The sequence below is a fragment of the Balaenoptera borealis genome (genome assembly GCF_965194805.1).
Source record: "Balaenoptera borealis genome assembly, chromosome: 20".
NCBI classification, from domain to species: Eukaryota; Metazoa; Chordata; class Mammalia; order Artiodactyla; family Balaenopteridae; genus Balaenoptera; species Balaenoptera borealis.
The window spans coordinates 61,151,721-61,179,035 of record NC_138879.1 but is presented as its reverse complement, the minus strand read 5'-3'; the positions used below and the strand labels follow the sequence as shown (position 1 = coordinate 61,179,035).

The following is a 27,315-nucleotide window of genomic DNA, read 5'->3' as shown; positions in this document are numbered from 1 at the left end:
GCGCTTCGCTTCTGACTGAGCCCTCGGGTCTGTCCTGCCCAGGAGCTTCACGGCTGCACAGAAACCCTGAGGCTTCCCCCAGGACATCTTCCAGGCAACCAGGGGCTCAGGGCATCCCAGGAGCCCTGGCCCGGAGCCTGTCTGTCCCCAGGCGCTCGCACATAGCACTTCATGCCCGGGAGGCAGGGCCAGGGGTTCACTGACACGCGTTACACTCCAAGCCCAAGACTTGACGTGACCCGGCAAGGCCAGTGTGGTTAGACCTTCATCTCACAGACGAGGAAACTGAGGCCCAAGTCTTCAAGCAGCTGGCCCAGGTCCCACTGCCAGGTAGAACAAAGCCAGGCTTTTAGCCTGATCAGGAACAGCCTGCTATGTATCAGGCACTTCACTAGCAGAGGCTCAAGCCTGTCACCCAGGATCCAGGACGTGAGAATTGTCCTCGTCACTGTGGACTGGGGGAGAAGTACTGCAAACACAGAGACAGGCCACGTTCCCAAGACCACAGGACCAGGGAGAAGAGAGAAAGAACTGTGTCCAGACCGGGCTGACTCCACGACCCAGACACATGCCAATATCTGCCTGCAAAGGGCTGTTTTCCAATCTGAGGGGAGTCCTGGCTCCACCAGGATGGAAATGAGTGACCTGAAGCCAATCACCTGTCTCAGCCAGGCCTTGGAGGTGATCACATCCATTCTCACTAGAGTTTGTGTCCCCTTTCAGCCATCCCCAAGCCTGGGCTTACATCCCTTCCCTGATGAGGGGTTCACCCTCTCACTGGCAGTACCTTCCATTCCCAGGAAACTCTGCCCATTACCAGCTTCTTCCTTAAGTTATGCTGAAGTTGCCTCTTGAAGATCCCAGGCTCAAATCCATCCATCCATTCAACGCATTTTTCCTGAACATCTGTTTTTGCCTGACACCATGCTACATGCTGAGGGGGCAGTGAAGAACAAGACAGACAGGGTCCCTGCCTTTATGGAGCAAGCCTTCTGGGGGAAGTTGAAAAAGAAGACAAATATATCAATGAAAGTAAATCTATAAATTAATTTCAAATAATGATAAGGGCTAAAAACAAGTAAAGCAGGGCAACATGATAGAGAAGCACTGGGCTGGCTCCATTAGATGGGTGGCCAAGGAGGCCTACCTGGAGGAGGTTTCTTCTGAGCTCAAACTTGGGTGACAGAAAAAGAGCTATGTGAAACTGGGTGTAGGAGCTGACTTTAAATAGTCCACAGCACACAGCAGGTGGTCAAAGAGAAGGTGAGGGGGACTCCTAATTAACCATGAACTGAACAGGGGTATTTTTCTCCCTTCTCTCCCAAAACTCCACTAAAATAAAAGTAAAATAAGAAAACTTTAAGGCACAAACTCACAAGGACAAAGAGAACAGGAAAGTCAATGACAGGGACAGAATCTATAAAACTTTTGAAGCTGTTAAATGAATAGAAAAATGGTAACCAACTTAGTAGAGTAGAGGAAAGTGAAATGAAAGTCTACAGGGAAGGAAGCCAATCTGCGGCCAGACCACCTACAGACAGCACCTAGAAACAGCAGCCTGGGAGACACCAGGTCCCTCTGGAGGTGGAAGGGCAGGCAGGGATGAAAAGAAAATAAGCTAAGAGTTTGTGAAAGGAGGAGTTATGCCTTCCAACTTCCCAGAACGAAGGTCATGAGTTCCCAGATTGAAAGGACCCCCCTCAATGCCCAGCTGGATGTAAGAAGAAAACAAGGCAATTATCAACTCCTGGAAAAACAAATAACACAAAATAGAAAATGTAGTCATTGGGACTTCCTTGGTGGCGCAGTGGTTAAGAATCTGCCTGCCAATGCAGGGGACACAGGTTTGAGCCCTGGTCCGGGAAGATCCCACATGCCGCGGAGCAACTAAGCCCGTGCGCCACAACTACTGAGCCTGCGTTCTAGAGCCTGCCAGCCACAACTACTGAGCCCCCGTGCCACAACTAATGAAGCCCGCGTGCCTAGAGCCCATGCTCTGCAAGAACAGAAGCCACCGCAATGAGAAGCCCACGCACCGCAACGAAGAGTAGCCTCCGCTTGACACAACTAGAGAAAGCCTGAGTGCAGCAACGAAGACCCAACACAGCAAAAATTAATTAATTAATTAATTAATTTTTTAAAGAAAATGTAGTCATAAAGTACTGCACAGCTCAGCTGGGAACAATATTTACATAATCATAATATGTAAACCAAAACATCAAATGCTGATATATCCAAAAATTGTGACGAAAAGAGAGTGAGCGCTGGGGCAGGGGAAGTGCAGGGATCCGTGTGTAAGGGACTAAGTCCTTGTCTGCAGTAGGAAGCATCAGATACTGTCTAACACTGAAAAGAGAGAAAAGAAATAGCAATGCAAGCATGTGATTGAGAAGTAAGGGGGAACTACAAGGGTTGGAAGCAGTCGCACCAGAATGTCAGCTGAGGGAGGGTCCGTTTGGGTCTCTGCTGCGTCCCCAGTGCCTAGAGCCCAGTACACAGTAGGTGCTCAGTTCCTGTTTGTCAATGGGTGCAAGCAGGTGGCTGCTGGTTTTCTGTTCCTGTTCCCATAGGCCTTGCAGTGCTGTCTGACTTCTAACACTATGTGCCTGCATCGATCTAATAAGAATTAGAAGTCACTTGAAGGAACACTTAAAGGCCAGCGTGTCTAGAGTACAGCCCAAGCAGGAGGGGAGGACCGCAGAGTGAGGGCCTGAGGCTACGAGGTCAGCAGGCCCGGGGCGTGGAAAGCCAAAAATGGAATATTTTTAGAAGATCTGGGCTGTCCGGCCTGCCAGCCACCCGCTCAAGAACAAAGACACAAGTCTCCCCAGAGCCCTGCGGGCCAGACACCCTCCCACAGCCTCGGCAGTGGTGGCCCTGCGACCCCGCCCGGCGCCGCCCTTCTGCCCTCAGCCTGGTTTCCAGCGGAGCCCGAGTGCGGAGCTGGTCGTGTGGGCACGGGGCCCGCGAGGGGCCCACCGGAGAGGAATCCGGGCCGACCATCCATCAGACCCCGAGTCGAGCCCCAGATCCGTCCTGCGTAGTACCCCACGGGGCACTGTGACCAGCGCTTTGCAGCAGAAAATGCTATAAATGTCGACTTTTTTCCACCAGTGTCTCCCTCTGGCTGCCCAGGCCTAGGGCGAGGGCGCGGCCTGGCGCCCTGAGACCGCGGAGCCCCACTGCGAGGAACGTCCTGCTCCCAGACCCTCTCCAGCGGCCGACACGTCGTCCTCTGAAAAGCCAGAGACAGTACAAGTTCAAGTGCTTGACCTTGGAGGGTCACAAACACCCTCGGGTAGAAAGAAGAGTTTCCCCCCCTCCCCCCTCGGGCTGCTGGGGGCAGGGTGCCTTGATGTCCAGAGGAAGGAATTCATTTCCTCCCCAGGCCCAGGACTCAGACTGATTCTGACACCTGCTGAGCGGCCCCCAGGATGCCCCAGCTCCTCTGACAAGTGGCTTCCACTGCCCTGGGTCTGGGGGTTATTGTGCTTGGGGCTTAGAGAGCCCAGAGGTGGCAGGAAGGATGCCGGGTCTGGCACACTCGGAGGTGTCCCTCCACAGGGCTGTTCTGTGAATGACCAGGGCACCAGCTGCATGATGACCTTTTTGTTGGTGGCCGGGCAGGGGCGGGGGAGGAGGGCTCCACGCCGGCCGGGACCACATGCCCCAAGCCTGGCTTCCTCTGCTGCTGGTGGGAGCACCCGCTTCTGCCAGCTGGTTTGTGCCTTGTTTGAACCACCGGGAAAGTTTGCCCAAAGTTGCAGCCTGGTCCCAGTTGCAAGGGGGGAAGGTAGGAAATACTCCACCAGGCCAGCCATAATGATATCTGGGCCTAAGTTCACAAGGAATGTGTTTATCTTCATTATGCTTTTCTTGTCAAACATTTCTGCAAGAATTATTTGTTGTTTTTTTTAATAAATTTATTTATTTATTTATTTTTAATTTTGGGTGTGTTGGGTCTTTGTTGCTGCGCGTGGGCTTTCTCTAGCTGCGGCGAGCGGGGGCTACTCTTCGTTGCGGTGCACGGGCTTCTCATTGTGGTGGCTTCTCTTGGTGCGGAGCACGGGCTCTAAGTGCATGGGCTTCAGTAGTTGTAGCACGCGGGCTTCAGTAGTTGTGGCTCACGGGCTCAGTAGTTGTGGCTTGTGGGCTCTACAGCACAGGCTCAGTAGTTGTGGCGCACGGGCTTAGTTGCTCCGTGGCATGTGGGATCTTCCTGGACCAGGGCTCGAACCCGTGTCTCCTGCACTGGCAGGCGGATTCTTAACCACTGTGCCAGCAGGGAAGTCCCAAGAATTATTTGTTATTTTTAATATAAATTAAATATATAGTATTTTAATATGCTTAAAAAGTCAGTTAATGTAATTATATTATTTTGATATTTTAATGTAAACAAGCAAAATGGCATCATTATTTTTGACTCTGTTCTTTACAACTAAATCCTGCCTCTTACATGCAGCCTTCCTGGATTACCCAAATTGATCCTCATGAGACTTGACACCACCTAATGACCCAAGACTCTACTCCAGTGCTGTCAGGGGCTGGGTGTATGTAGTGGTTTGGGGGAAGCAGATGGTCATGGCCAATGTCCCCTGATTCTAATCCAGCCCCGTAGTTTCACAGGGAAGGGGTAAACAGTGGCTCTAGGGTTGGACCCTGGGCCGAGTTCCAAGACAGCACCACCTCCACAGCCCCCAGCCCCTCAGAGGTCCCAGCAGAAATGTGTTGAGAAAGGAATAACATCAGAGATGGGGAAAGTCACAAAATCCCCCTCTGCTTATCTCCTGCTGCATTCCAACCTCCCTAAACTCACTGGTGTTAAACAACTATTTTACGATGCTGTCTCTGTCCCACGATGTCTGGGGCCTCCTGTCTGGGGCCTCCGCTGGATTCATCCGGAGGCCCTTCATTTCCATTCATTTCCAAGTCTGGCACTTGGGCTGGGAGGACTCCAGGGCTGGAGCGCCTCCACGCAGCCTCCGTCTCTGGCCAGGGCTTCCTCACACGGGGTGGACGAAGGGTGGAAGCTGCATAATCCTTTCTGCTGGTGTTGCTGCTGCCTGACTCTATGGGCCAAAGCAACCCGCCCAGTTTTAAGGGGCGGAGACATCGACCCTGCCCCACCATGAGTGGAATGACAGAGAACTTGCAGCCATTTTTCAAAACCTCCACACCCCTTCTGCAGTTCATCATGGGCAGTACCATTCACAGAGCTACCTACTGCACTTCCCAGTGTGACAGCGTGACTCATAGGGCAGGGCCCCAGGGGGACTTCCTCCTCCAGTGAGGAGGCTGGAGCAAGTCCATGTGGGACAGGAGTGGGGCTGGAAGGTGCGGAAGGGATCTGAGAAAGACCCGGAAGCCTTAGTGGCTGGTAGGAAGAGGGTAGAGGCCAAGGGAGGAGGCCAGGGTTACAGGGAGGCTCGAAGCCTCCTCCAGGGCCTGGAGGAGGGTGTCAGTCATCAAATAAAATGGGGTGGGGCAGTAGGTGTGGGAAGAGAAGATAGTGAGTCTGGTGGGAACACGTTGGACTGAAGATTTGACGGCCACCTCATCTTTGCAGGCTGAGCGCCAGCACCACCTTCCCCAGGAAGCCCTCCCCGCTGCTCCAGGTGGAATTACTGCTCCCTCCTCTGGGCTCCCGAAAGCCCTGTTCTGCCCTCATCACACTGGCTCGGAGTCCTCAGTCCCAGGACGGTGCATCTTTGGGGCCCCAGCTGCATCCAGGGCAGGAGAAAGGCACCTACAGGCTGAGGGACCTCGCAGCACCAGGAAGAGCAATATCTCTCAAAGGGCTGCCAGAAGCCTCGCTAGGGTGGAATTCCGGCTCTTCCCTCACTAGTGTGTGACCCCAGGCGAGTGAAGCGATCTCTGAACTGCTCTGAGCCTCAGTTTCCTCCTCTGTAAAGTGGGTATATTAATGGTCTTCACTCTTAAGAGTCAGGGTGAGGATTAGAATGTGCCCAGCCCACAATCAGCGCTTCAGCGAGGCTGGGCTCAGAAACCAGCCCCCTCCTGAGGTCAGGCAGGAACAGGCCTAGGATCTGGGCCAACTCAGTGGCCACCTAGCGTCTTGAGCTGGATGCCAGGCCCCTCCCTCAGGGGTGCCCGGTGTAACCCAAAAGCCACAAGGGAAGGGCTGGTGGGAGGCGCTCCCCCAAGAACTCGTGGGCGGGCAGCAGATTTAGAAAAGGGAGGTTCGTCACCTGACCCCCAAGTTACTCAAAACAGCACTGAGGTGGGGACACTTCAGGGGGTGGAATCAGAGGTGGCCTCCCGAGGAGGGAGAAATTTCAGTTCGAAATTCAAGCAGTGATAAGACATAGAGTGAAAAGTGTCCCCGGCTCTGTCCTCCGACGCCCGGGTGCCCCCCGGGGATGTAGCCCGTGTGCATCTTTGCGGGGCAAGGCAGCCTCTGTTCTCCACACACTGTCCCTTTGTGACTCAACGTCCCAAGACCCCGAGTGTCCTTTCAGCTCAGCGTGGGGAGAGCACCCGTCCTCGTCGCAGCGGCCGACAGAGTGTCCACAGGGTGACTCCCCCCGCAAGGCACTCAGTAGTCCCCTGCTGACAGGCATTCGGGTGCCTTCCGGTCTTCTGCGCTGACAATGAATGTCTTCGTGCAAACACCATTTCCCACCCGCATGAGCGTATCCGAGGAAGACAGTCCCGAGGGGGCGGCTGGAAAGGGCACACGCTCCTCATGTAGCCAGATGTGGCTACCTTGCCCTCCGCACTCTGGGGCCAGCAGAGGCTCTGAGCCAGCCATGTCCACGGGAAAGGGTCTACTGAATAGGGGGTGCTCGGGTCAGGAGGGCAGTCGGGAAGCAGCCCGGCACAGACAAGGGTACAGAGACGGGGAGGGGGGTCACAATGAGCTTGAAGGGAGAAGGGAAGTGGGGAGTCATGGGTGAAGTGGGGGTGGTGTGACTGACTTCCCACGGGTATCGTGACGGTCAATGAGGTGCACGCCACCCTCACCCAGTTGGGGCAGGCCCCACAGAAGGAACAAGAGGCCATGGGTTCAGCCTGGCCCAGCAGTCAAGCACTCAGGCTGAGGGGACAGGGTACCTGGGCTCAAATCCTACTCTGCCACTGATTTATTGAGTCACTTGGTCTCTCTCAGCCTCAGTTTCCTCATCTGTAAAATGGGACCATAACAGCTACTCCCTGGAGGGAGATCACTCACGCAGAGACGGGTGCTCAGTAGTCCCTGTCTGCTTCCGCTGGCCCTCCGCTCAGCCTGGGGGGACATCTGCCAAGTGACACTGCTGCCGATGACACGCTCAGGGCACGAGAGCCAGGGTCTCCGCAGCACCCCTTCCGGGCTCTGGACCCTGGGCAGCCACACTGGCTCCTCGAGCCTCCCCTGTCTCGTCTGGCACATGGGACTCGGACCCTGGGTGCTGTGATGAGGCTCGAATGAGGGGCGTGTCTGTGCATGCCGGCACGAGGAGTGTGGGCTGGAGATGGGAGGGATGTGGCTCTGTCCTGCGGGCAGAGTGGGGCAGGTGGGGCGAGGCCATCTCTGAAGCCTCCTCTGGGCCCAGCCAAGCGGCCAGGGCCAGCTGGATGGTTTTGATAAGTGAACATGTGAACAACAAACAACACAGATGTCCTGGGCTCCAGTGGAGGCTGGGCCCCCTCAGGGAGTTCCAGCAAAGGGGACCTGAGGGGATGGGGTTCGGGTAGCCTTGTTGCAGGTGCCACGAGGAGTTTGGGCGGAGAGGTGTGAGGTCTTATTCTATCCACGGGACAAAACAGAGTGATAAATAACAGTAGTAAAAAGAATAATAATGATAAGAGTACCCCCTTACTTAGTGTTTATGGTGTTATTTAATCCTCAAAACAACCCTGAGAGAAAATATTTGCAAAACACATCTCTGATAAAGGGCTTGTAGCCAGAATATACAAAGAATTCTTACAAGTCAATCATAAGAAAACAAACAACCCAATAAAAAATGTGCAAAAGGCCTGAACAGACGCCTGACCAAGGAAGCTATCCAGACAGCAAACAAGATGCTTTCACCACCAGTCACCAGGGATGCAAACTGAGACCACGGAAAGAGTCCATTGCACCCCTGTTAGGACGGCTAAGATTTTGTTTTATACAAAGATTTTTAAAAATTGAAGTCTAGTTGATTTACAATGTTGTGTTAATTACTGCTGTACAGCAAAGTGATACACTTACACATTTATATATATTTTTTCATACTCTTTGCCATTATGGTTTTTCATAGGATATTGAATATAGTTCTCTGTGCTATACAGTAGGACCTTGTTGTTTATCCATCCTATATATAAAAGCTTACATCTGCTACAAACATGTTGGCAATCCCCCATAAAATCAAATCTATACCTACCTACAACCCAGCCGTTCTACTCCTAAGAGAAATGAAAACCTACACAGACACACACAAAAAACTTGTATGTAAGTATTAATAGCAGCTTTATTCATTATAACTAAATCCTGGAAAGACCCCAAATGCCCATAGAACTTGCGAATGGACAGACGAATGTGGTCAATCCGTCAATGGGCGACTCCTCAGAAACAAAGAAACGAACTCCAGATATGGGAACAACACGGTGCGTCCCAAGGGCGTTGAGTCCAAGACGCCAGACCTAAAAGGTGACACTCGGCAGGATTCCCTTTGAATGCCATTGTGGAAAAGGCAAAACTAGACACAAGACAGAGCCGTGGCTGCCAGGGCGGGGTGGGGGGGGGGGTTAACCGCAAAGGAGCTCAAGGGAACTTGTGATAAAGGAAATGATGCTTGTGGTGGTCGTTGCGTAACTGTATACATTTGCCAAAAACTGTCAAACACACTTAAATGGTGAATTTTGTTGTATGCAAATTATACCTTATTAAAGCTGGAGTGGGGTGGAGGGAAGCCTGTCTTCCCTTCCTGTTGGGCCGTCCCTGCTCTGTTACAGATGAGGAAACCGGGGCTCAGAAGGTGCCGGGGTGGCTCCGAGGCTTGTGGCGAACGCTGACCTGAGGGGGTGTGGATAGGCCGGCAGAGAGGCCGCTGGGAAAGCCTCAGGTGGAGCCAGGGCTGCGGGAGCCGAGGCTGTGGAGGGAAGGGCTCAGGCCCAGCGCAGCCTGTGGGAAGGCTGCTGGAGATACTGAGATTTCAAGGACGCAGGGCAGAGGGACATGTGACAGCACCAGTGTGCACAGGGCAGCGGGCAGGAGCCTTCTCACCCGAAGCTGTGGCTCAGAGAGGTCAGGTGAGTCCCCCAGGTCACACAGCAAAGCCGGTGACAGAGCCGGACCTGCTGACTCCAAAGCTAGTGTCCTTGCTCTGGGGACAGAGGGAAAACGGGAGGCCTGAGGCCTTTGATGAACAGCCCAGTCCGTTCACTTCTCTCTGGGCCACAGCTCCCACCTCCATGAAGTGGGGGGAGAGAGACGAAGGCCTGGAAAGCGCTGCCTGGGCCCCGTCCCCACGTGGCCGACACCTGCTCTCACGCTGGGTGGGGAAACCAATCAGGAAGGTAGGTCAGCGGCCGGAGGGGACACTCCCTCCTCCCTGGGCCTCAGTTTCCCCGGCTCGTGGGAGCAAACTGGCTAAATGACAGGTGGAAAACTGGGGGCCGCAGTTAGCACCGGCACACATTCTGCTTTACCTCCATGCCTGCCTTTTCCCCCCTTTCCCCTCCAATTTGTATTATGCAAAGTTTAAAGCACACAGGAAGTAGCAGCCTGGGCCAGCCATGTTCCCGCGGAGCCGCTGGGCTCTCTCGCTGGCATAACCTTTCTCTGAGCCCTTCAGCGTGTGTCCCTGGAGGACAAATACATTCTCCTCATAACCACAACACGATTATCCCACCTAAGAAAAAAGCCATCATGCCACAGACACCTAATATACAGGCCACATCCAAGAACCCCATTAACCCCGCATGTTTTTTATGGCTGATTTTTTTTTCAAGCCAGGATCTGACAAGATTCACATATTCTACTTGGTTTTATCTCTTTTTTCCCACAATTTGTTTTTTGGCCGTGCTGAGTGGCATGTGGGATCTTAGTTCCCCGACCAGGGATCGAACCGTGCTTCCACTGCAGTGGAAGCACGGAGTCCTAACCACTGGACCGCCAAGGAAGTCCCCACATTTTTAATTTAAAAAAATTTACATCTCCAGAAAAATGGCCTGACTCCTGCAATGAGCATGCAGACGGACTTTATTTGCCAGATCCTCTGTCTCTCTCCGCTAACCATTTAAGAGTAAGCAGCAGCCGCGTGTAATTGTGCAGTTAATCAGTTGCCATCATTTAAGCATTAGGGGGCCTCACTTCATTTTTTTCTTTCCAGCTCCTACTGAAACATCAGAAGACCCGGCCAGGTTTCCCACGTGAGCTGTCAGCCCCAGTCGGGGAGGCAGGGCAGGAAGCCCCACTTTGCCACACTCCGCACTGCCCCCTTTTGCCTAGCACCCGCCTGCCTTCCCAGTCCCTGCACCATAGCAGGCCTGGGCCCGCCCCCATTGCACTGTCGACCCCGATCTACCCCAAGGGCCTCAGGACCTCGGGCCGTCTCGGGAGGCTCCTTGGTCAGGCCTGCCCGGCGGCCCATCCCGTCCTCCGCCTGGAATGTCAGCCCTGGACTCAGCCTCCCCGGGTTTGAGCCCTGGCTCCACCGCCTCCCCCCAGAGAGCTTCAGCAGCACACTGCTCTCGCTCGACGGATCCTGGCTCCACACGGGGGGGGAGAGAGAAAATGAGGCCTTGCCCGGGAAGCACCCAGCGCACACTCAGTGCAGTGAGAGCTTGGCGCCTGAGCCAACGGCCCAGTGACAGGGGGCCGTTCAGAGGATCACTGTCTCCTTAAGATGGAAGAGCCGCAGTTGCGACAGAAGCTGTATTTAGAAATGACTCAAGTGCCCGACAATAAAGGGCCGTGGGGCGGGGGGGGGGGCTGCCAGGGCCTTGTCATCTGCTACTGACGTCATGGTGTCCACTCAGAGGATGACCACACACTGGGCGGAGGGCGGGTCCTTGGCACGTGCTGGCGCCGACCTGGCTGCAGGGCCTATGGTTCAGTGACAGGCTTCACTGTGGGTTTATACGCTAACTTTGGGGTTCAAATGGGAAGAAAGAATATACATTTGTATTTACTTGGGTTTATGTGTGGAAAACTGGAAAAATTCATAACAAGTGAGAATGCTTCCCTCTGTGAGGCGGGGGAGGATGGGGAAGGTGGGAGAGGGAGGTTGAGTGTCCCCTGGGGCTTGTGTACATTTTGTTTTAGTTTTGGAAACGTGTGAATATATTACATAATCAAAAATTAAATATAAGAGTATTCTTAAAGAATGATTCTGTGGTTTCCTATATATTAACAAAGGAACTTGCTCACAGTATACTGTTAAATGGGAAAAAAGACTACAAAACAGTGAATATGAGTCCACTTGTGCTGGAGGAAACACTCTACCTGTGTGTAAAGAGCTCACATGAACAGTTCTGGTGCCTTATTTGCCGATTTCCCAGACTCTAGAACCGGGGCACTTGCTCCATACGAGGAAGGAAGGAATGACGTCGCAGGAGGAGAAGTCACCCAGGAGGACACGCCACGCCGGCCGTGGACCTCGGAGGGGCTCGGTCTCCTGGATATTTTCCTGATTATTCGGAAGATTGTAAGTCAGGTCCCTCGTGCATCCACTCAGGCAGGAAGGACAGGAGAGGCTCCGTCCCAGGGTGGAGGCGGGGAGGGGACGGTGAGCTCCCCGGGGAGCATGAGGGGCTGGTGAGCAGCACGGGGTCGGGGGTCATAAAAGTGCTTTACAACTGGGTTGTGATGGCAGCTGCACGGGGTACACATTTGTCAAAACTATAAAAAGGGGTAATTTTTGCTATATGTAAACACTACCTAAAATGTTTTTTGATAAAAGAAAAAAACACAGAAACAAACACCACAGCCACGATGGGTACGCTGGGCTTCATTTTATAATTCTCTCTACTTACATATGTGTTTGAAATTTTCCAATATTAAAAAACAAACAAACAGGAGCCGGTCCCCGCGCGCGGTGCGCTTCCCTGAGCTGTGGGACGTGCACCCGGGACTCGGCTCAGACACTTGCAAAACAAACAAACAAACAAACAAACAAAAAACCTAAGATCCCTGGTCTGCTCAGAACCCTCTCACGGCCCCTCCTGGCTCAGAATAAAAGCTGAAGACGCCACATGGCCTCAGTTCTTTAAATCCACCTCAGGGTCTTTGCACTGGCTGTTCTCACTGACTGGACCAGGCTCCCTCACCTCCTTCAAGTCTTTCATTAAAAAAGCCCGGTCTGTAGAGGTCTGTCCTCGATACCCCCTCTGAAACCTCTCCAAAGGCACCTCCTCCCCTCCCCCCCACTGAGTCTCCCTGGGCCCTTGTCTCAGTGAGACGGATCACGGATTTATTTCCTTCTTGGTGCCTCTCCCTCCCCTAGAATGTCAGCTCCTGAAGGGCAAGGAGTTTGGTCTGTTTGTTCCCTGGGTGCCCCTAGAATAGTGACTGGCACGTAGTAGGTGCTCAATAAATATTTGCTAAATGAATTAATGGCTGACTGAATAAATGATACCCTATACACAATACATGGGACCCGGTCTCTGTGTGGCCCCACCAAGGCTTGGCCATTGGGGCTTTCATGACCCAGGGCCCATCTCCCCAGGACTGCTGGGACCCAGCTTTGCTTTCTAACTTTGGTGGGGGGTGGTCACAGGTTCATTCAGGAGACCCTCCCCAAGGCTCCTCCATGACCAGCATGCTTTGGGGTTGAAAGATAGAGGCAAGTCCTTTCAACTCTGTAAAGACTGATTGCTTGCTTTATTCTTTGATTGATCCACTGCCTGTTCCACAAAGGATTTCCGCAAGGTTTAAAGACCCCAACAAGATAATAGACATTTTAAACTAGGACAGAAAGAAGGGAATCAAAAACAGGGAGGACCCTGGGCTCTTATGGTGGACCCGGTGTGCCCTCGGCCCTGCCAGGAATCTCCCCTGGGCCCAGGAGGGCTGAGGAGCTTCGATGAGGGCCTTCCAAGGCAGGTGATGCTTGCACAGCAGCGCATGCCAAGGCCCAGCATGGGAAACAGCAGAGCCAGTTGATGGAATTTCCAGAAACTTGTTCTGGCTTCCCCACAGCGCTCAAGTTCTTTGGAGACAAAGAAATCACCTGAGACACACACAAGGTTACATCTTGCTCAGGATTGCAGCCAGCCCTGACTCAGCTCAAGTCAAGACCCCCTCTGACCCCAGGATCCTTTTTTATCTCCTTGTATGTGATGACTCACTCCTCAGCCTTGTTTCGTTTCCAAACTCTGTGACACAATACACACTTATTTTTTTTTAAATCTGCTAGGATAGGATATTCTCAATAAATATATCTGACAAAAGACTAATAACCAGACAATAAAAAGAACTCCAAAAAAAAAAAAAAAAACCTTAAACAGGCACTTCACAAAAGTAGATATCCAAACGGTCAAGGAGTGGATGAAAAAGGTTCAACGTCATGGGTCATCTGGTGAAAGCAAACTTAAGCCAGTGAGTGACGACATCACACTCATCAGATGGCTAGAACTAAAGGGACTGACAGCACCAAACATAACTCTCAAAATTGTTGGCAGGAGTGTAAAAATGGTACAACCACTTTGGAAAAAGGCCTGGCAAGTCCTCATAAAACTCAAGGTACACTGACTGTAAGACGCAGCCACCTGCAAGGAACACCATGTTCAAGAATGTCCACAGTACGTTTATTCATAACAGTCAAAATCCAGAAACAACCCAAATGCCCATCAACAGCAGGCGGATAAATTGTGGAATATGTATACAATGGAATACTATTCAGTGATGAAAAAGATACAACCACAAGGATTAACCTCACACATAAAATGTTGAAAAAAAGAAACTGGACCCTGAAAGTGCATACTATATGATGCTGTTTACATGAAGTTCTAGGAAAAGCAAATTAGTCAAGGGTTGGGGCACTGGCTGGAAGGGGGAAACACAAGGGTCGGGTATCTGGTATTGGGCAGTGGTCACGTGGGAGTGACGTCATGCTTACACCTTCGTTAACGAACTAGTAAAACTTGCAGTCACCTGACTCGGTGGGCTGCTTCTGATCTGAGCAAAGCTGGGGGTGGGGAGGGGTTGTCCAGTCCCCCTTCAAAAAAGTAGTCTGGTCCTCACACCCCCAGTCCTGTGTGTCCTCAAGCAAGTCCCTGGCCCTCTTGGGACTCAGTCCCCCCGCCCGCCCCCCCTCGAGTGGCTCCAGGGATCTCCAAGGCGCTTCCCGCGCTGCTGCCTCTGGGGTAGAGGGGGCATTTCACCGGATCCAAAGCAAGCAAGGTGACCTCGCAGTTCTCCCCAGGCCCCTGTCCTCCCGGTGACAAGGGGTTAAGCGCACCTACTTCCCAGGCTTCGCTAGGGCTTTGCTGAGCGCAGGCACACAGCAAGCGCTTAATACGTGGTGGCTGCGAGGAACTTCCCTGCTGGCGCAGTGGTTAAGAATCCGCCTGCCAATGCAGGGGACACGGGTTCAAGCCCTGGTCCGGGAAGATCCCACATGCCGTGGAGCAACTAAGCCCGTGAGCCACAACTACTGAGCCTGCGCTCTAGAGCCCGTGAGCCACAACTACTGAGCCTGTGAGCCACAACTACTGAAGCCCGCGTGCCTAGAGCCCATGCTCCGCAGCAAGAGAAGCCACCGCTATGAGAAACCCGCGCACCCCAAAAGTAGCCCCCGCTCGCCACAACTAGAGAAAGCCCGCGGGCAGCAACGAAGACCCAACGCAGCCAAAACTAAATAAGTTTTAAAAAAAACAAGTGGTGGCTGCGAGGGGACGGTGAGAATTGCCCTATAGGTCGTCACGTGTCTTTGAGAAGGGGTCCGTAGGGGCCCCAGAGTCTCCTGCCGGCTGAGGCCAGAGGCCCAAGGGCCCTGGCGCGAAGCTGTGAGCGGCGCGGCGCCTTTAAGAGCCAAACGGAATGCACCAAAACAGAGCGGCCGCGCGCTCACTGGCCGCGCGCTGCACGTGACCGCACAGCTGATTTCCTGCCCCCCCTTTTTGTTGCTGCCGCCGCCGAGTGTCAATTTCTGCGCCGCCGCCTGCGGTCGGCCCACGGTGCGGGTCAGCGCGCCTCTCGCGGAGCCCGCCGTGCGCCCGCAGCCCGGGTCCCAGCGTCCATGGCGCACTCGCCGGCCGCCGTGCCGCCGGGCGCGCCGGAGCAGGGCTGCCCCATCCGCGTGGAGCACGACCGTAGGCGCCGCCAGTTCACCGTCCGGCTTAACGGTAACGCGGGGCCCGGCCCGCCCCCGCCTTTTGTCTGCGCGACGCGGGGCTGGGGGCGCACTCGCGGGCCGGGTGGAGGCGGGCTGCCGGGAGAGTCGAGCCCGCGCCGGGCGCCCGGGGTGGAGAGGGCCCCGGGGAGGCGGAGGCAGGCGCCGGGCAGCTCCGATCCCGCCTCGGCCCCGGGGAACCCGCACCTGCTCGGCCTGGCTGTTTTCCGGGCTGCTGCCGAGGTCCTGGGGAGCGTGGTGAGCCACCACCTCCCCTTTCTCCGGTGTTCAATGGCTTCTGGCTGCCCCTGGGAACCTTAGCTTTTCTGCACCAAGGGGATTGGAAGAATCCTCTGGGCCGACCCGGGGCTGACAGACAGAGGGGCTTCTGCCTGGGAGGGGCGGGGGGTGTAGAGGGATGGTGTCGCCATCAGACCCCAGAGGCTCTGGGACTTTGGCTAAGTTGCCTCATCTCTGTGCGCCCCAGTTTCTCCGTCTCTGCAATGGGGTTAACACCAGCGCATAACTCCTGGCTGGTGGTAAGGACCAGATGCCCCAGTAAGAGTAAGGTTCAGAAGAGCGCCTGCGGCAGGTAGTAAATGTTGGTGAGCATTGACTGGGCATTATTATTATTATTACTTTGGCCAAGAGGCGCAGCATGCGGGATCTTAGTTCCCCCACCAGGGATTGAACGCGTGCCCCCTGAAGTGGAGGCACTGGAAGTGCGGAGTCTTAACCACTGGACCGCCAGGAAAGTCCCTGGGCATTACTTTTTAAACCAGAAGCAAAGTGAAGTCCTCATTTCCTGTAAAGAAAGGTTCCACCACTTACTAGCCCACACTCCCTCCGCCTAAGAGGTCTGGGGATGGAAAGTGGAATTATGAAATGGAGGAGTGAACTTTCATCCCTGTGTCCCACCCCTTCTGCCTTAATAACTTTTTCTTCCCTCCCAGCTGGGCCCCGTGTGGCAGTGTCCAAGCTGGAAGGGCCCTTATGGGCCACTGGGCCCATTTGTGAGGAGGGAAGAGAAAGGCTTCCTGAGGTGGGGGGGATGTGCAGAGCCTGGATGGGGTCCTACCTGGGCCCACTCCTCCCACCTGCACTTGGACGCCCGGGAGGGGCTGGGGCCTGGAGCGCGGACCGTCCTCAGACTCCCCCTTTGGGCTGTGCTGTGCATTGAGCTGGGCCCAGCACATCGCTGTCACAACACCCTTGTGACCTGGGCATCACCACCGCAGCTCAGGGGAGTAAGCCGAGGCCAGCGCAGGGGAGGAGCTCAGGCCAGAACTCAAACACGTGTCTTTCCACCTGGAGGCATGTCCTTCCTCCTCCGTGCTGCCTGCAGTGGCCCGGCTGGCTGGCCGGCCGTGACTCTCCGGGCCCCGCTGCTGTCGTTGGACGAGGCCCCATGGCTTTTCAAATCCTCTTTTTGAGGCTCCAGAGAGGCCTTAGATTCCCTTGGGGGGGCTCAGGAGACCCTAGACACTCAGAGGAAGAAGAAAAAGGGAATGTTTGGGGTTTTCCTTCTTTCTTTCCCTAGTGAGTACAGCCAAAGGACACCCCTCTAGACTCGGCTGTGGTCAGAGCTGGACGTGACCCGCCGTCTTTCTAAACTTGCCCCTCTGTTGCCTGCTGCTCGGATGGCTAACTGTAAAGTGGACCGGGGTCCCCAGCCAAGCCTGGGAGTAGCTCCTCGCCCACCCGCGAGGCGGGGGCTGTGCGGCCGGGCCGGACCTGGTCTGGGTGTATATGGGGGGCGGGGAGTCATCTGTGCCCAAGCCCCCACCCCACCCCGCCCCAGCTAGGGAGGGGAACGGCCTGCCGTGGTGTCTCCTGACCTGCAGGCAGGCCCCGGAGGCCAGCTCACTGCACGCGGACACTGAGAGATGTGGACACTGAGGCCGAGAGGCAGAGCGGCCCTGGGGCTCCAGGTGCGGGTGTGTACCGGCCATCCCCTGGCAGAGCTGGGCTGATGCGCCTCCAGCGGGCTCCAGGTCTGGGGAGGGAAGAGGTTTGAGCGGCTGTGTGCATTCAGTCCTCAGGAGGCCCCACGCACGCGGCGTCGCTTTATCCTCAGCCTTGTTGGTGGGGGGTGGCGGTGTTGTCCGAACTGCTCTGCCCATTTTACAGAGGAGGAAGCTGAGGCAGGGAAAGTGACTGACGTGCCCAGGGGCTCGCACCTTGGAGGTAGAAGAACTAGGATTCATTCCACAAGTGCTTATTGAACACCTACTGTGTGTTGCGAAACGTTGTTGTAGGTGCTGGGGGCTCCTGGGACAGACCGTCTGGGGGGCAGTGGACGATAAAGTGTAGAGCGTCCTAGAGAGCAAGACTGGTGAGAAATAAGGTCAGGTGTCAGGAGAGGGCTCTTCTTTGTTTGTTTGTTTATTTCGGCTGCGCTGAGCGTCATGTGGGATCTTAGTTCCCCCACCAGGGATCGAATCCGTGGCCCCTGCATTGGAAGCGCAGAGTCTTAACCACTGGACCGCCAGGGAAGTCCCAAGGGCTGTTGTTTAGAGTCAGGTGTCTGGGAGGGCCGCCCTGCGAAGGAGGCAAGGAAGGGAGCTGCGGTGGGAAGGGCACTCCACGTGGAAGGCGCGGCAAGTGCAAAGGCCCTAGGATGCCTGGTGTGTATCGGGAGCAGCAGGGACGGGGGACGGAGAGGCTTCATAGCAGAGGACGTCAGGAGGTCTTGGGGGCAGGTGGTGCGGGGCCGTGGAAGGCATCGTGAGGACTTGGCCTTGACTCCGGGTGAGGTGGGTGCCTGGGAGGGTCCTGAGCAGAGGGCGGGTGGGATGTCCTGGGCTCCCGCTGGCTGCTCTGGGGCAGGCGGTGTGAGAGGAGGGGAGAAATCCCAGCTCCTGGATGGTTGTTGAAAGAAGCGTGGTTGGGTCTTGCTGATGTGGGCTGTGAGAGAGCGCAGGTGCCCAGGCTTGTCTGGTCCCCAGATCCAGGGTCTCAAAAGCTAGCTTGTATCACCAGTGGGGTGAAAGCGCAAAGCCAGAACTGAGCTCCCACCCCTGGGCGGCCCCACCCTTGGCCTTTGCTTTCCCCTCCCAGCCAGTGCCGAGCGTCCCACTTGCTCCAAGAAGGGTCATTTGGGGGTCCTGGAACCCAGCGCCTTCCACATCCTCCCCAGCCCCCACTTTGCAGATGGGAAGACTGAGGCCCTGGGCAGCAGAGGCCTCCTACATTCGGATCCCAGTTCCCGGGCAGGAGGCCCCTGCACGAGACACGTTGTGCCCCCAGGGCACCCTCATGCCCTTCACGTCCTGGGATGCATGCTAGAGCGGGTCCCTGGGCAGGGTGCCTGGGGGGGGATGGGACCAGCTGGGCCTGTGGGTGGGCTTCCTGGGCGGCCCCCAGGGTCTGCCCTCTCACGCTTCCCAGCTCTGAGCCACCAGCACGTGGCCCCTGCCCACACCAGGCTCTGCAGGTGGAGAGGCCCAGAGAAGCCAGGCGGTGCCGCCCGCCCTGGGCTCCCTCGCCCACTTGTCCTTGGCCAGCTACCTCCCAGAGGGCGCAGAGGGCCTGGGTTTTGGCTTTGCCTCTGCCTCAGCCTCATCGTCTGTATAACAGACGTTTTGATCTGCTGGGCCTGCTCTCGGAACTGGTGCAGGCAGGGCGGAGACCGAGGGAAGGGCTCCTCATTTGCCAAGTTGCTTTAACTTTTCTCAAAACCAGTCACAGCCCATGATCTCGACGCGACTCTCAGGCCCAGGAGGGAAGTAGCGGTTGTCCCAGACCTGGTGAGGTCTGAGGTCTCCTGGCAGAGCTGGGACCGGAAGCCGGGGCCCTGGCTGGCTCCGTGGCCCGCAGGTGGCAAGTACTGGCCCAGCCCGGAGAGGGCCTGGGGTCCAGCCAGGCTGCCATGAGCGGAGACTGTGGGATCCACGGACCCAGATGCCGGGGATGGGGTGGCCGTGGTGCCCAGGGGGGCAGGTCAGGGTGGTCTCCGGCGGGAGGCGCCAGGCAGAGGGAGCACCCGACTGAGGCTGGGTGGACGTGAGGGGCCACGAGGAGGCCCCTGAGCAGAGGACGGACAGGATGTGACGCGGCTTCCACGGGGGGGTGCAGGGGCCGGCGGAGGTATGAAGTGGCCAGATTCCGGGCATGTTTTGAAAGCTGTGCCCACAGGCCTGCCAGAGGTCAGAGCAGAGGCTGAGAGACGTATGAGAAGGGCCTCGGGGGGTGGCCGTCTCCAGGCAGCGTGGGGCAGTTGGGGCTGGGTGGCCTCTGCGGTCACCCTGAGGCCCAGGTGTTGCAGGGCTGTCCGCTGGCGTCCGGCTCCTCCGCAGCCCGGGGAGGTGTGGGGCGGGGAGAGGGGTCAGCGTCGCGCCCTTTCCCTCACACGCAGCCCACGTCCGCCCCGCGGCCCGATGCCCTTCTGCTCCTCTCGGCCGCGAGACCCGGGGTCCCCAGACAGCTCCACACGTGCCGAGCTGCGCGATAGCCTCTCAGAGCCTCGGTTTCCCTGTTTGTCGACGGGGCTGTGAGAACCCTGCCCATTTTGTAAGGTTCTCGTGAGGATTGGTGTGCGCAGGGGCTGAGTACGCCCCACCGGTGTGCGCTGCAGCTGTCCTGTCCTGGTGTCCCCAAGGGCGTGGGGTCGGGCTCCGGGGAGGTACCGGGCGTGCAGGAGCCACGAGCCGGCCTCCAACTCCTGCTGTGCGTCTGGCCCAGAGAACAGCAGGAGTTTGTGGGGCAGGTATTTCTTGGGCATCTGCCCCGGGCGGGGCACTGGGAATGTGGTGGTGACCGAGCCCCTGGGACCACCAGGAGCTGGCGGGGTGGGAGGGGCAGAGAACCCCCCAGGCCATCGTGGGATCTGGTCCATCTGTGGCCCCAGTGGTCACGCAGGAATGCTGACGGAGGCGCTGGGTGAGCGAGTAAACAGGGGCCGGGAGCAGGCCGACAAGGGCTCCAGACCCCCGCCCCCTCTCCGCAGGGCTGGCCACAGGGCAGAAGCGGAGGTCTGCTCAGTGCCCGTGAAGCCCCCGACGTGGCCTGCTCCCCTGCGTAAACATTCGCCTCGGGGCCTTTGCGCTGGCTGTGCCCTCTGCCCACCCCTCCCCTGCTCTTCCCTCAGACGCCTCCTGCTCCCCAGTTACCCCTCAGCTCAGAGGTTTCCTCCTGGGAGGTCTCCCCTGACTACCCTGGCTAAATGCCCGCCTCCCCTGGCCCAGATTATTTTTTCCTTCATACACTTGAAACTTCCTGAAATAGTAACCCGTGGCGTTGTCCTCAGCTCCTGAAACAGTGTCTGGGGCTCAGTGAACTTTTGTCAAGGGGAACAGGTGGCCAGATGGGTGGATGGGGTGCCTGGGCAGGTAGATGGGCAGGCAGATGGGGGCCAGATGGGTGGATGGGTGTGTGGTTGGATGGACAGACAGGCGGATGAGGAACTGAGGACTTTGGTTGGAGGAACTCCAGTTAAATGTTTTTCCAGCAGGAAACCAGGGTGGACCAGAGCTCCAGGCCTGAGAGGGCATGAAGGCCAGCTTGCTCTGCCTCCCGTGCCTGGCGTGGCTGTCCTGTGTGCCCTCCTCCTGCCCTTCCCCAGGGTCCGGTGGGCGGTCCTGCTCTCTTGTCTCTTCTGGCTCTGGTTTAGTTGGCGCCTTGCTGAGCTCTGCTCTTCATCCAGCGCTGGGCCTGGGGCTCCCAGACCCTCGGGCAGGTGCTCCGCTGGGGATGCAGAGAGCTGGGCTTTGGGGGGCGCCGGGGGCCCTGGGATGCTGGCTGGAGGGTAGCAGGAAAGGCCCACGCGGGGCTCGGTGTGTTCGGGCGCTGTTCTAAGCATTGTACGGAAATTGCCTCATTTAACCCTCCACACACTCTAATGAGGAACGTTCTGTTACATCCATACTTTATGGACGCGGAACTGAGGCGCAGAGAGGCTGTTCCAGACCCAGCTCCCCAGCCGGGCTCCAAACGCCTGCGCCTCCAAGGCCCAGGCCTCCGTGCCGGCTCGGGCCTCACCCGCCCACCACCCTCCCCACAGGGTGTCACGACCGGGCTGTCCTGCTCTACGAGTACGTGGGCAAGCGGATTGTGGACCTGCAGCACACGGAGGTCCCCGACGCCTACCGCGGGCGCGGCATCGCCAAGCACCTGGCCAAGGTAGGGGCGTGGGGGCTGCCCCCCACTCAGAGGAGACCACGCCCCGGGGGCCGGGCCCCGCCCTCCCGGGGCTGCGGCTGCCTCGCCCCCTTCCCCTCCTCTCGGGCCGGGCCTCGGGCCCCCCCCCCCCCCACGCCACACGCACACACCTGCCTGGTGCCGGGAGCTCACTGCCGGGACCCCGTGTCTGGTGCTCCATGAACCCTTGCTGAACAGGTGGACAGACGGACGTTGGAGTGACTTGGCTCTTGCCCCTGCGTCCCCAGCCGCTAGGAGAGCAGCTTGGGCTACAAGGGGCTTTGACCTGGAGCAGAGCTCGGCCTTGCGTTCCCCTGACGGCTGCTGGGGCCCAGCCCCTCCCCCTGCTGCCCCCTCCGCTCCCTCCCCCCTGGCCCGGGCGGGGGACAGGTGTCTTTCAGCAGCAGCTCGAGCTGGTCTGTGGGCCCACCCCGTTACAAGCGAGGAACCCAGAGCTGCTACCTGGGTAACAGGAGAAGGGATCTGCCAGGGGTGAGGGCGCTTATCCGCAAAATGGGAGAAGAGCCTGGAATCCTGTCACTAGAGGCTCTCGGGTTGAAACCCGGGGTCAGGTGTGGGCCACTGGGGGGGGGGGCCGGACGGTCAGACGGCCGACCAGGAGCCCAGGCGCCTAGTCGGCCCTCGGCCTTTGTCATCAGACCCTCCAGCTACACCCAGACTGTGCTGTACTGTTTCAGCAAGCGTTCATTGTGCACCAGTGTGTGCAGGGCGCTGGGGCAGGGAGGTCACCAGACCCACCAGGACGACAACTGCACGCTGACACCCCCGCCCCCGGCTGCTGCTCTTGGGATCCCTGTGAAAACTGAGTGACCTCTGCCAGGGGCGGAGGGAGCCCCGGGCGCCCTGACCCAGCCCATAGGGGAGGCTCCTGAAGGAGCATCCAGTGAAGAATTAGCGGAGGAGTTTGGTGGGCACCCCGGCTCGCTGTGGAGACGGGCGGGCGGGGTTCTCCCGGGGCGGATCCGATCCTGGCCCCTCTCTTCCCTGCCTTGTTCCTCCGGCAATTCACCAGAGCTTCCTGCCCCGGCTTCCCGACTGTAACGGCGGTGGCGGCAGCACCCCTGGCTCCACGCAGACCCGAGGGAAAGCCCGGGGCCTGAGGGGCTGGGCCTCCGAGCCGAGGTGCCGCTGGGGGCCCTGACCGCTCTTCTCTCTGCCCGGCTGCCAGGCCGCTCTGGACTTCGTAGTGGAGGAGGACCTGAGGGCCCATGTCACGTGCTGGTACATCCAGAAGTTCGTCAAGGAAAACCCCCTGCCGCAGTACCTGGAGCGCCTGCAGCCGTAGCCCCGGCCCCGCGGGGCCCGAGCCCGCCCACCGGACCCTCCCTCCGGGCCTCGCCCCGGCCTCTGCGTGCTCTCAGGAACCCTGGTCCCCACGGGGACAGACTCAGAGTTATTTTTGTAAGGACACTCGTCTGTGGCCATGGTCCAGCTGCCGTGGCGAACGGGGCCCGGCTGTTCCTGCTCTGCAGACACCGTGAGGGCCCGCAGTCAGGACTGGAACGCGGACAGGGGCGGCCCTCTGGCCTTTCTGGGTCCCACCTGCTGCTCCCCGCTCCGTGATGGGCAGGGGGGCTGATCTGGGGCCCTGCCGACATGCCCAGGCCGGGTCCTCTGCGCAGATGAGGAGCCACGAGGAACCTTGTATGCCAACTGCTGGGGGCGTAGGGCCAAGCGCGCATGCGCGCACACGTCTCCTTACTCCTTGCAACGCCCCCACAGCTCTCCAAGAGGCAGGCCCCCCGTGGCTGCCCTCCCCCTTCCAGCCCGAGTATCTTGGGGATCCCCACCCCTCGCTGTGGCTGAGCTTTCTCAGAGAGGGCCCTTCAGAGCTGGGGTGGGAGGGAGAAAACCGTCCTCCACGAACCATCCGCACCACCCAAGAGGAAGAAGCAGTTCTGCAGAGGGATTTCCTGTGCAGCCGCCAGACATCGGAGCGTCTTTGCCTTCCTGCGAGCTCGTGGCCCGTCAGGAGTCCTGGGGCCCCGCCCGGAACGGCCTTCCTGGGAACAGCCTGGGGAGCAAGCACCCCAGCACCCTTTGTCCTGTGGGGCCAGCCTTTCTGGGGGCTTCCTCTTGGGGGCTGGTTAGGGCTCAGTGTACCAGCCTCCTCTGCCGTGCTCCCCACAAGGGCTGAATCCACGCCTGCTCTTCTGTGGGGCTGGAGGGGAGCCCAGGAGTCCGGTTCCTCTGGGGCTGAGACGTGAGTGACGTGGCCCCTCCAGGCCTCTGGCTAGGGTGGGCTGGTTGCCCCCGTGACGCCTCCCTTGCCTGACCTCGGCAGGCATTAGCCTGTGTCCTCTTTCCACTCGTCCGCTCCAGTGTTGCACCAAGCCCCACTCCTCCACTGCAGTGGCCTGGGGCCCCCAAACACCTGTGCCCAAATGCCTTCTCACCTGGTGGCGGGAACATCTCCGTCTGCGTGCCTGAAGGCTTGGCAGCCCCAGAGTCACCGTCCTCGGCACCCCCACCCTTCCCAGGCCCCAGCCCCCAGGTCCCAGCCCCCAGGCCCCAGCCCCCAGGTCCCAGCCCCCAGGTCCCAGCCCCCAGGCCCCAGCCCCCAGGTCCCAGCCCCCCTCTGGCCTCCAGGAATTCCTGAGAGGGCCAAGGGCACCCACCGCACTCCCAGCTCTGTTTGCAAAGGGCTTTTGGGGGAGTCAGGGAGGCCCCTGAGCCTCTACTGTGCTGGCAGGAGGTGGGCTCGGCTGCTGGGTCCCCTCCGAGCCCGGGGGTGTCCCCTTCCCGGTCCAGCGTAAGGAAAGAGTGGGTTGTAGGCCTGAGAGCGGACTGATGGGCAGCCCAGGCTCTGAGCCATTTCCCTCTCCAGCACCACCGCCTCCCCGTCCACACATCCCTCCCCAAGTTCAAGCACAGACTCTGTCATGAGAACTTCTCTCCAGTAGCTCAGCGAGCTGGTGCTGATCCCTCTGCAGCCTTTGGGGCAAGGTGGCCCCGTTCCAGGAGGCGCTGTCCATGGGAGGGTGGCGCAGCGGTGGCGCAGGGGACCCCAGGGCAAGCAGCTTGTGGAGGAGCGGAGGGCTGGGTGGCACCAGGGCTCGCCAACCCCCGGCCCAGCCTGCACCTGTGTTCTAACAGCAGGTGACTCTGGTGCCCAGCCGGCACACAGACAAAACACTTAGTACTTGAACCAGGGGATGTGCGGGGTCTCCAGGGCCCCTGCAGCGCTGGACCCAGGGACAGCTTGTCCCCAATTTCTGCAGGTGCGACCCGGGCCTCCTTGCCTCGGGCTGCCTTAAAGTGCCGCTGCTCCCGCTAGAGCCCTCGGCGGCAGCAACGGCCAACTCTCCCAGGTCGGGCCGGGTCCGCTGCAGACCCCTGCCCCGGAGCCCCAGCCCCCTCTGCCAGCATGCCCAACCCCATCCCGCTGTGGCTGGCCGCCCCCCCCCCACCCCGGTGCTACCCTGACTGACTGGCATCCCAGCCTCGGCCCCCAACCCCACCCATCCCGGGACACCTGGGGAACTCTTGCTCAGGAGGCAGGTCACGTGGGCCAGTTTGTGTGCCACTGGCAGGGCAGGGGGACACTCAAGAGACCCACCCAGTCCCCCCAGGCAGATCACCCCCGAGGCCCCGTGCCCTCCTGCCACAGCTGACTTTGTGGGTCTCTCTTTCTCGCCCGGTCGAGACAGGTGGTCACTCACGTGCCTTTCCCACTCAGGACCTGCTGCAGGTGGCGTCTGGGCCAGGGCTGGTCTCCAGACGGATTGCATGACATACATTTCAATAAAAGGTGTGACCCAGTGCAGCTCCAGGACTGCTTCTGGAAGGGCAAGGGCACTTCCCCACCCCCCACCCCTGCCTCTGCCCCACCCCCATGACAGTCGGGCTCCACCCAGGTGTGTGTGGGGGGGAGCCCTCAGGTGTGAGGGAGGAGTAAGAGGGCAGACCTGGCAGGTGCTCTGCGTTCCCGCATCCTAACTGGCGGCAGGGGAAGCGAGGCTCTGAGAGGCGCAGGTGGCGTCAGGATCTGGGGGCTTTGCCGGCCCGGCCCGTGCCTCCTCCCAGGTACGGGCCCCTCTGAGGCCACAGTCATGCCCCGGGCACTGGCTCCCCTCGCTGGGAGCAGCTGGACGGGGTGACCAGGAAGAGGCCGTCAGGTCACATCAGCTGCTGCTCTTAGCCCTGTCCCTCTCTCCCCAGGAAGCCTTCCCTTGGAGCTCCTGGCCCAGGGGGCACAGGCCAGGGGCAAGCGTGACTCAGAACACAGACGATGGAGAGCCTCCGGCATGGTGTCCGGAGCCTGAGGACTCCTGGATGGGGCGTGTTCCTCTAGGTCCACCTGGCGGGGGGGGGGGGGCGGGGGTCACATCTCTGCCCCGACGGAGAGGAAGGGGCTCTGCGGTCACCAGGTCGCCAGCCCTCCATCGTGGCCAGCTCAGCTCCCACAGCAGCTCCGTGAGACACCAGGTACTGGGAACCAGAGGCGGGGGGCGGGGGGGGGGGTGTCACAAGGCTGCAGGAAGGCGAGGGGACCAGGACCCACGCCCAGTTCTTGCCCCTCCACGTCCACACCCCGTGGCGGAGACTTCACATGGCAAATCCCAGGACACCCCCGGCAACTGCCCTGCAGCAGCCTGGGGTCTAGAAGTAAAACCCAAGTTACCGTCTACCCCGAACCAGAATGAAACGGCGGGGCAGGGACAGGACAGACCCAGTAAAGGCCCTACCGGGAGGAGGGAGGGCAGGAGCCGGCAGCCGGGGCAGGAGTCGTGGGTGCTGAGTGACCCCTGCCCACCCAGCCCTCCTCATCCTGCTTCCCCGTGGCCACCTCTCAGGAGTCGTCGGCACACTTTCTGCGGCTCTTTCCTGACCACGTGGGTGTGACTAGGCTTTCCTCTGAGCAGCAACTCGGGGGCCCATGTCCCCTCCAGCCTGCAGAGTCCCCATCCCCAAAGCCGACCACATCCAGCTGTGGAACGGGCAGGACGGGGCCCGGGGCCCCCTCATGTCCCCAGCACTGCTGTAGGGCAGGCTGCGGGTGAGTTCCAGCCATACAAACAAGGAGCCTGCGTTCTGAGGCCTGGATGGGGAGAGAGGAAAACGCACCCCCACTGGGATCTGGATTGGGGGAGGGCTCTTTGCTCACAGCATGGGGCAGGGTCCCCTCAAGGCAGCCTGGCTGGCAAGGTGGTCCTGGGAGGTTCAAAGCCTGGAGTTAGATGGCAGGACAGAGCTGCAGGCACAGCATGCAGCCTTTGGGTAAAAGAAAGCAGTTTCTTTTTTTTTTTTTTAATTGAGGTATAGTTGATGTACAATATTAAATAAGTTTCAGGTGTTCAAGATAGTGATTCAGCCAGCCTGCCCAGCACCTCCACAAACAATGCCCTGTATTAAATCCCTTCTGTTTGAAATACCTCGGGTGGATTTCTTTTCCTAATTAGACACTGATTAATATAGATAAAACTACCCCCATTTTACAGTTGAGAAAAGTGACATTCAAAGAGAGGAAACGACTAACCAAAGGCAAACCCAGTACCTCTCCTCTGTAACCCTGGTCCCATTACTGGGTCACAATGCTGTCCCCAGCTCTTCCTTGCACACTCTTCATCCAGGCCCCATGCAGATGCCACCTCTTGAAAAGACCTCTAGCCAGGTGTCATCTCCGAGTCATCTATTACATCATCCTGCTTAGTTTCTTGTATTTATCATTCACTGAAAATACTTAGTTACTTAGTTGTTTATCCCACTGGACTGGAAACTCCATGAGACCAGGAAGTGTTTGTCTTACTAAATGCTGTGCCTCTGGTGCCTGAGAGTACCTGGTACTGACTGTGCACACAATTATTTGCTATAAAAATGAATGAAAAGAGTAGTAAGGGAAGCGGCAGAGATTTCCGAGCACCAGCTAGGACCCACCTTTCCTGCTGGCTGCTTC

The 27,315-nt window shown here is 58.1% G+C and overlaps 1 protein-coding gene across 2 annotated transcripts; it reads left to right on the top strand.

Annotated features, from left to right (window-relative positions):
- Positions 1 to 14,823: 14,823 nt before the first annotated feature.
- NATD1 (N-acetyltransferase domain containing 1) lies at positions 14,824 to 25,185 on the top strand. Of its 2 annotated transcripts, none has more exons than XM_082374553.1 (3): positions 14,824 to 15,273; positions 21,262 to 21,380; positions 22,432 to 22,581. In XM_082374553.1, exons 1-3 carry the CDS (start codon positions 15,168 to 15,170, stop codon positions 22,558 to 22,560), a joined length of 354 nt encoding a protein of 117 aa, XP_082230679.1. In that variant the 5' UTR covers positions 14,824 to 15,167; the 3' UTR covers positions 22,561 to 22,581. The 2 variants fall into 2 exon arrangements, with proteins under 2 accessions (XP_082230679.1, XP_082230680.1); XM_082374554.1 differs by lacking the exon at positions 22,432 to 22,581 and adding an exon at positions 22,588 to 25,185 and having other exon boundaries at positions 15,037 to 15,273.
- Positions 25,186 to 27,315: the final 2,130 nt, after the last annotated feature.

Coding starts and splice junctions, on each gene's coding strand:
- NATD1 (XM_082374553.1), top strand. CDS start 15,168: ATGGCGCACTCGCCGGCCGCCGTGCCGCCGGGCGCGCCGGAGCAGGGC. Junction 15,274..21,261: donor GTTCACCGTCCGGCTTAACG/GTAACGCGGGGC, acceptor CCCTCCCCACAG/GGTGTCACGACCGGGCTGTC. Junction 21,381..22,431: donor TCGCCAAGCACCTGGCCAAG/GTAGGGGCGTGG, acceptor GCAATTCACCAG/AGCTTCCTGCCCCGGCTTCC.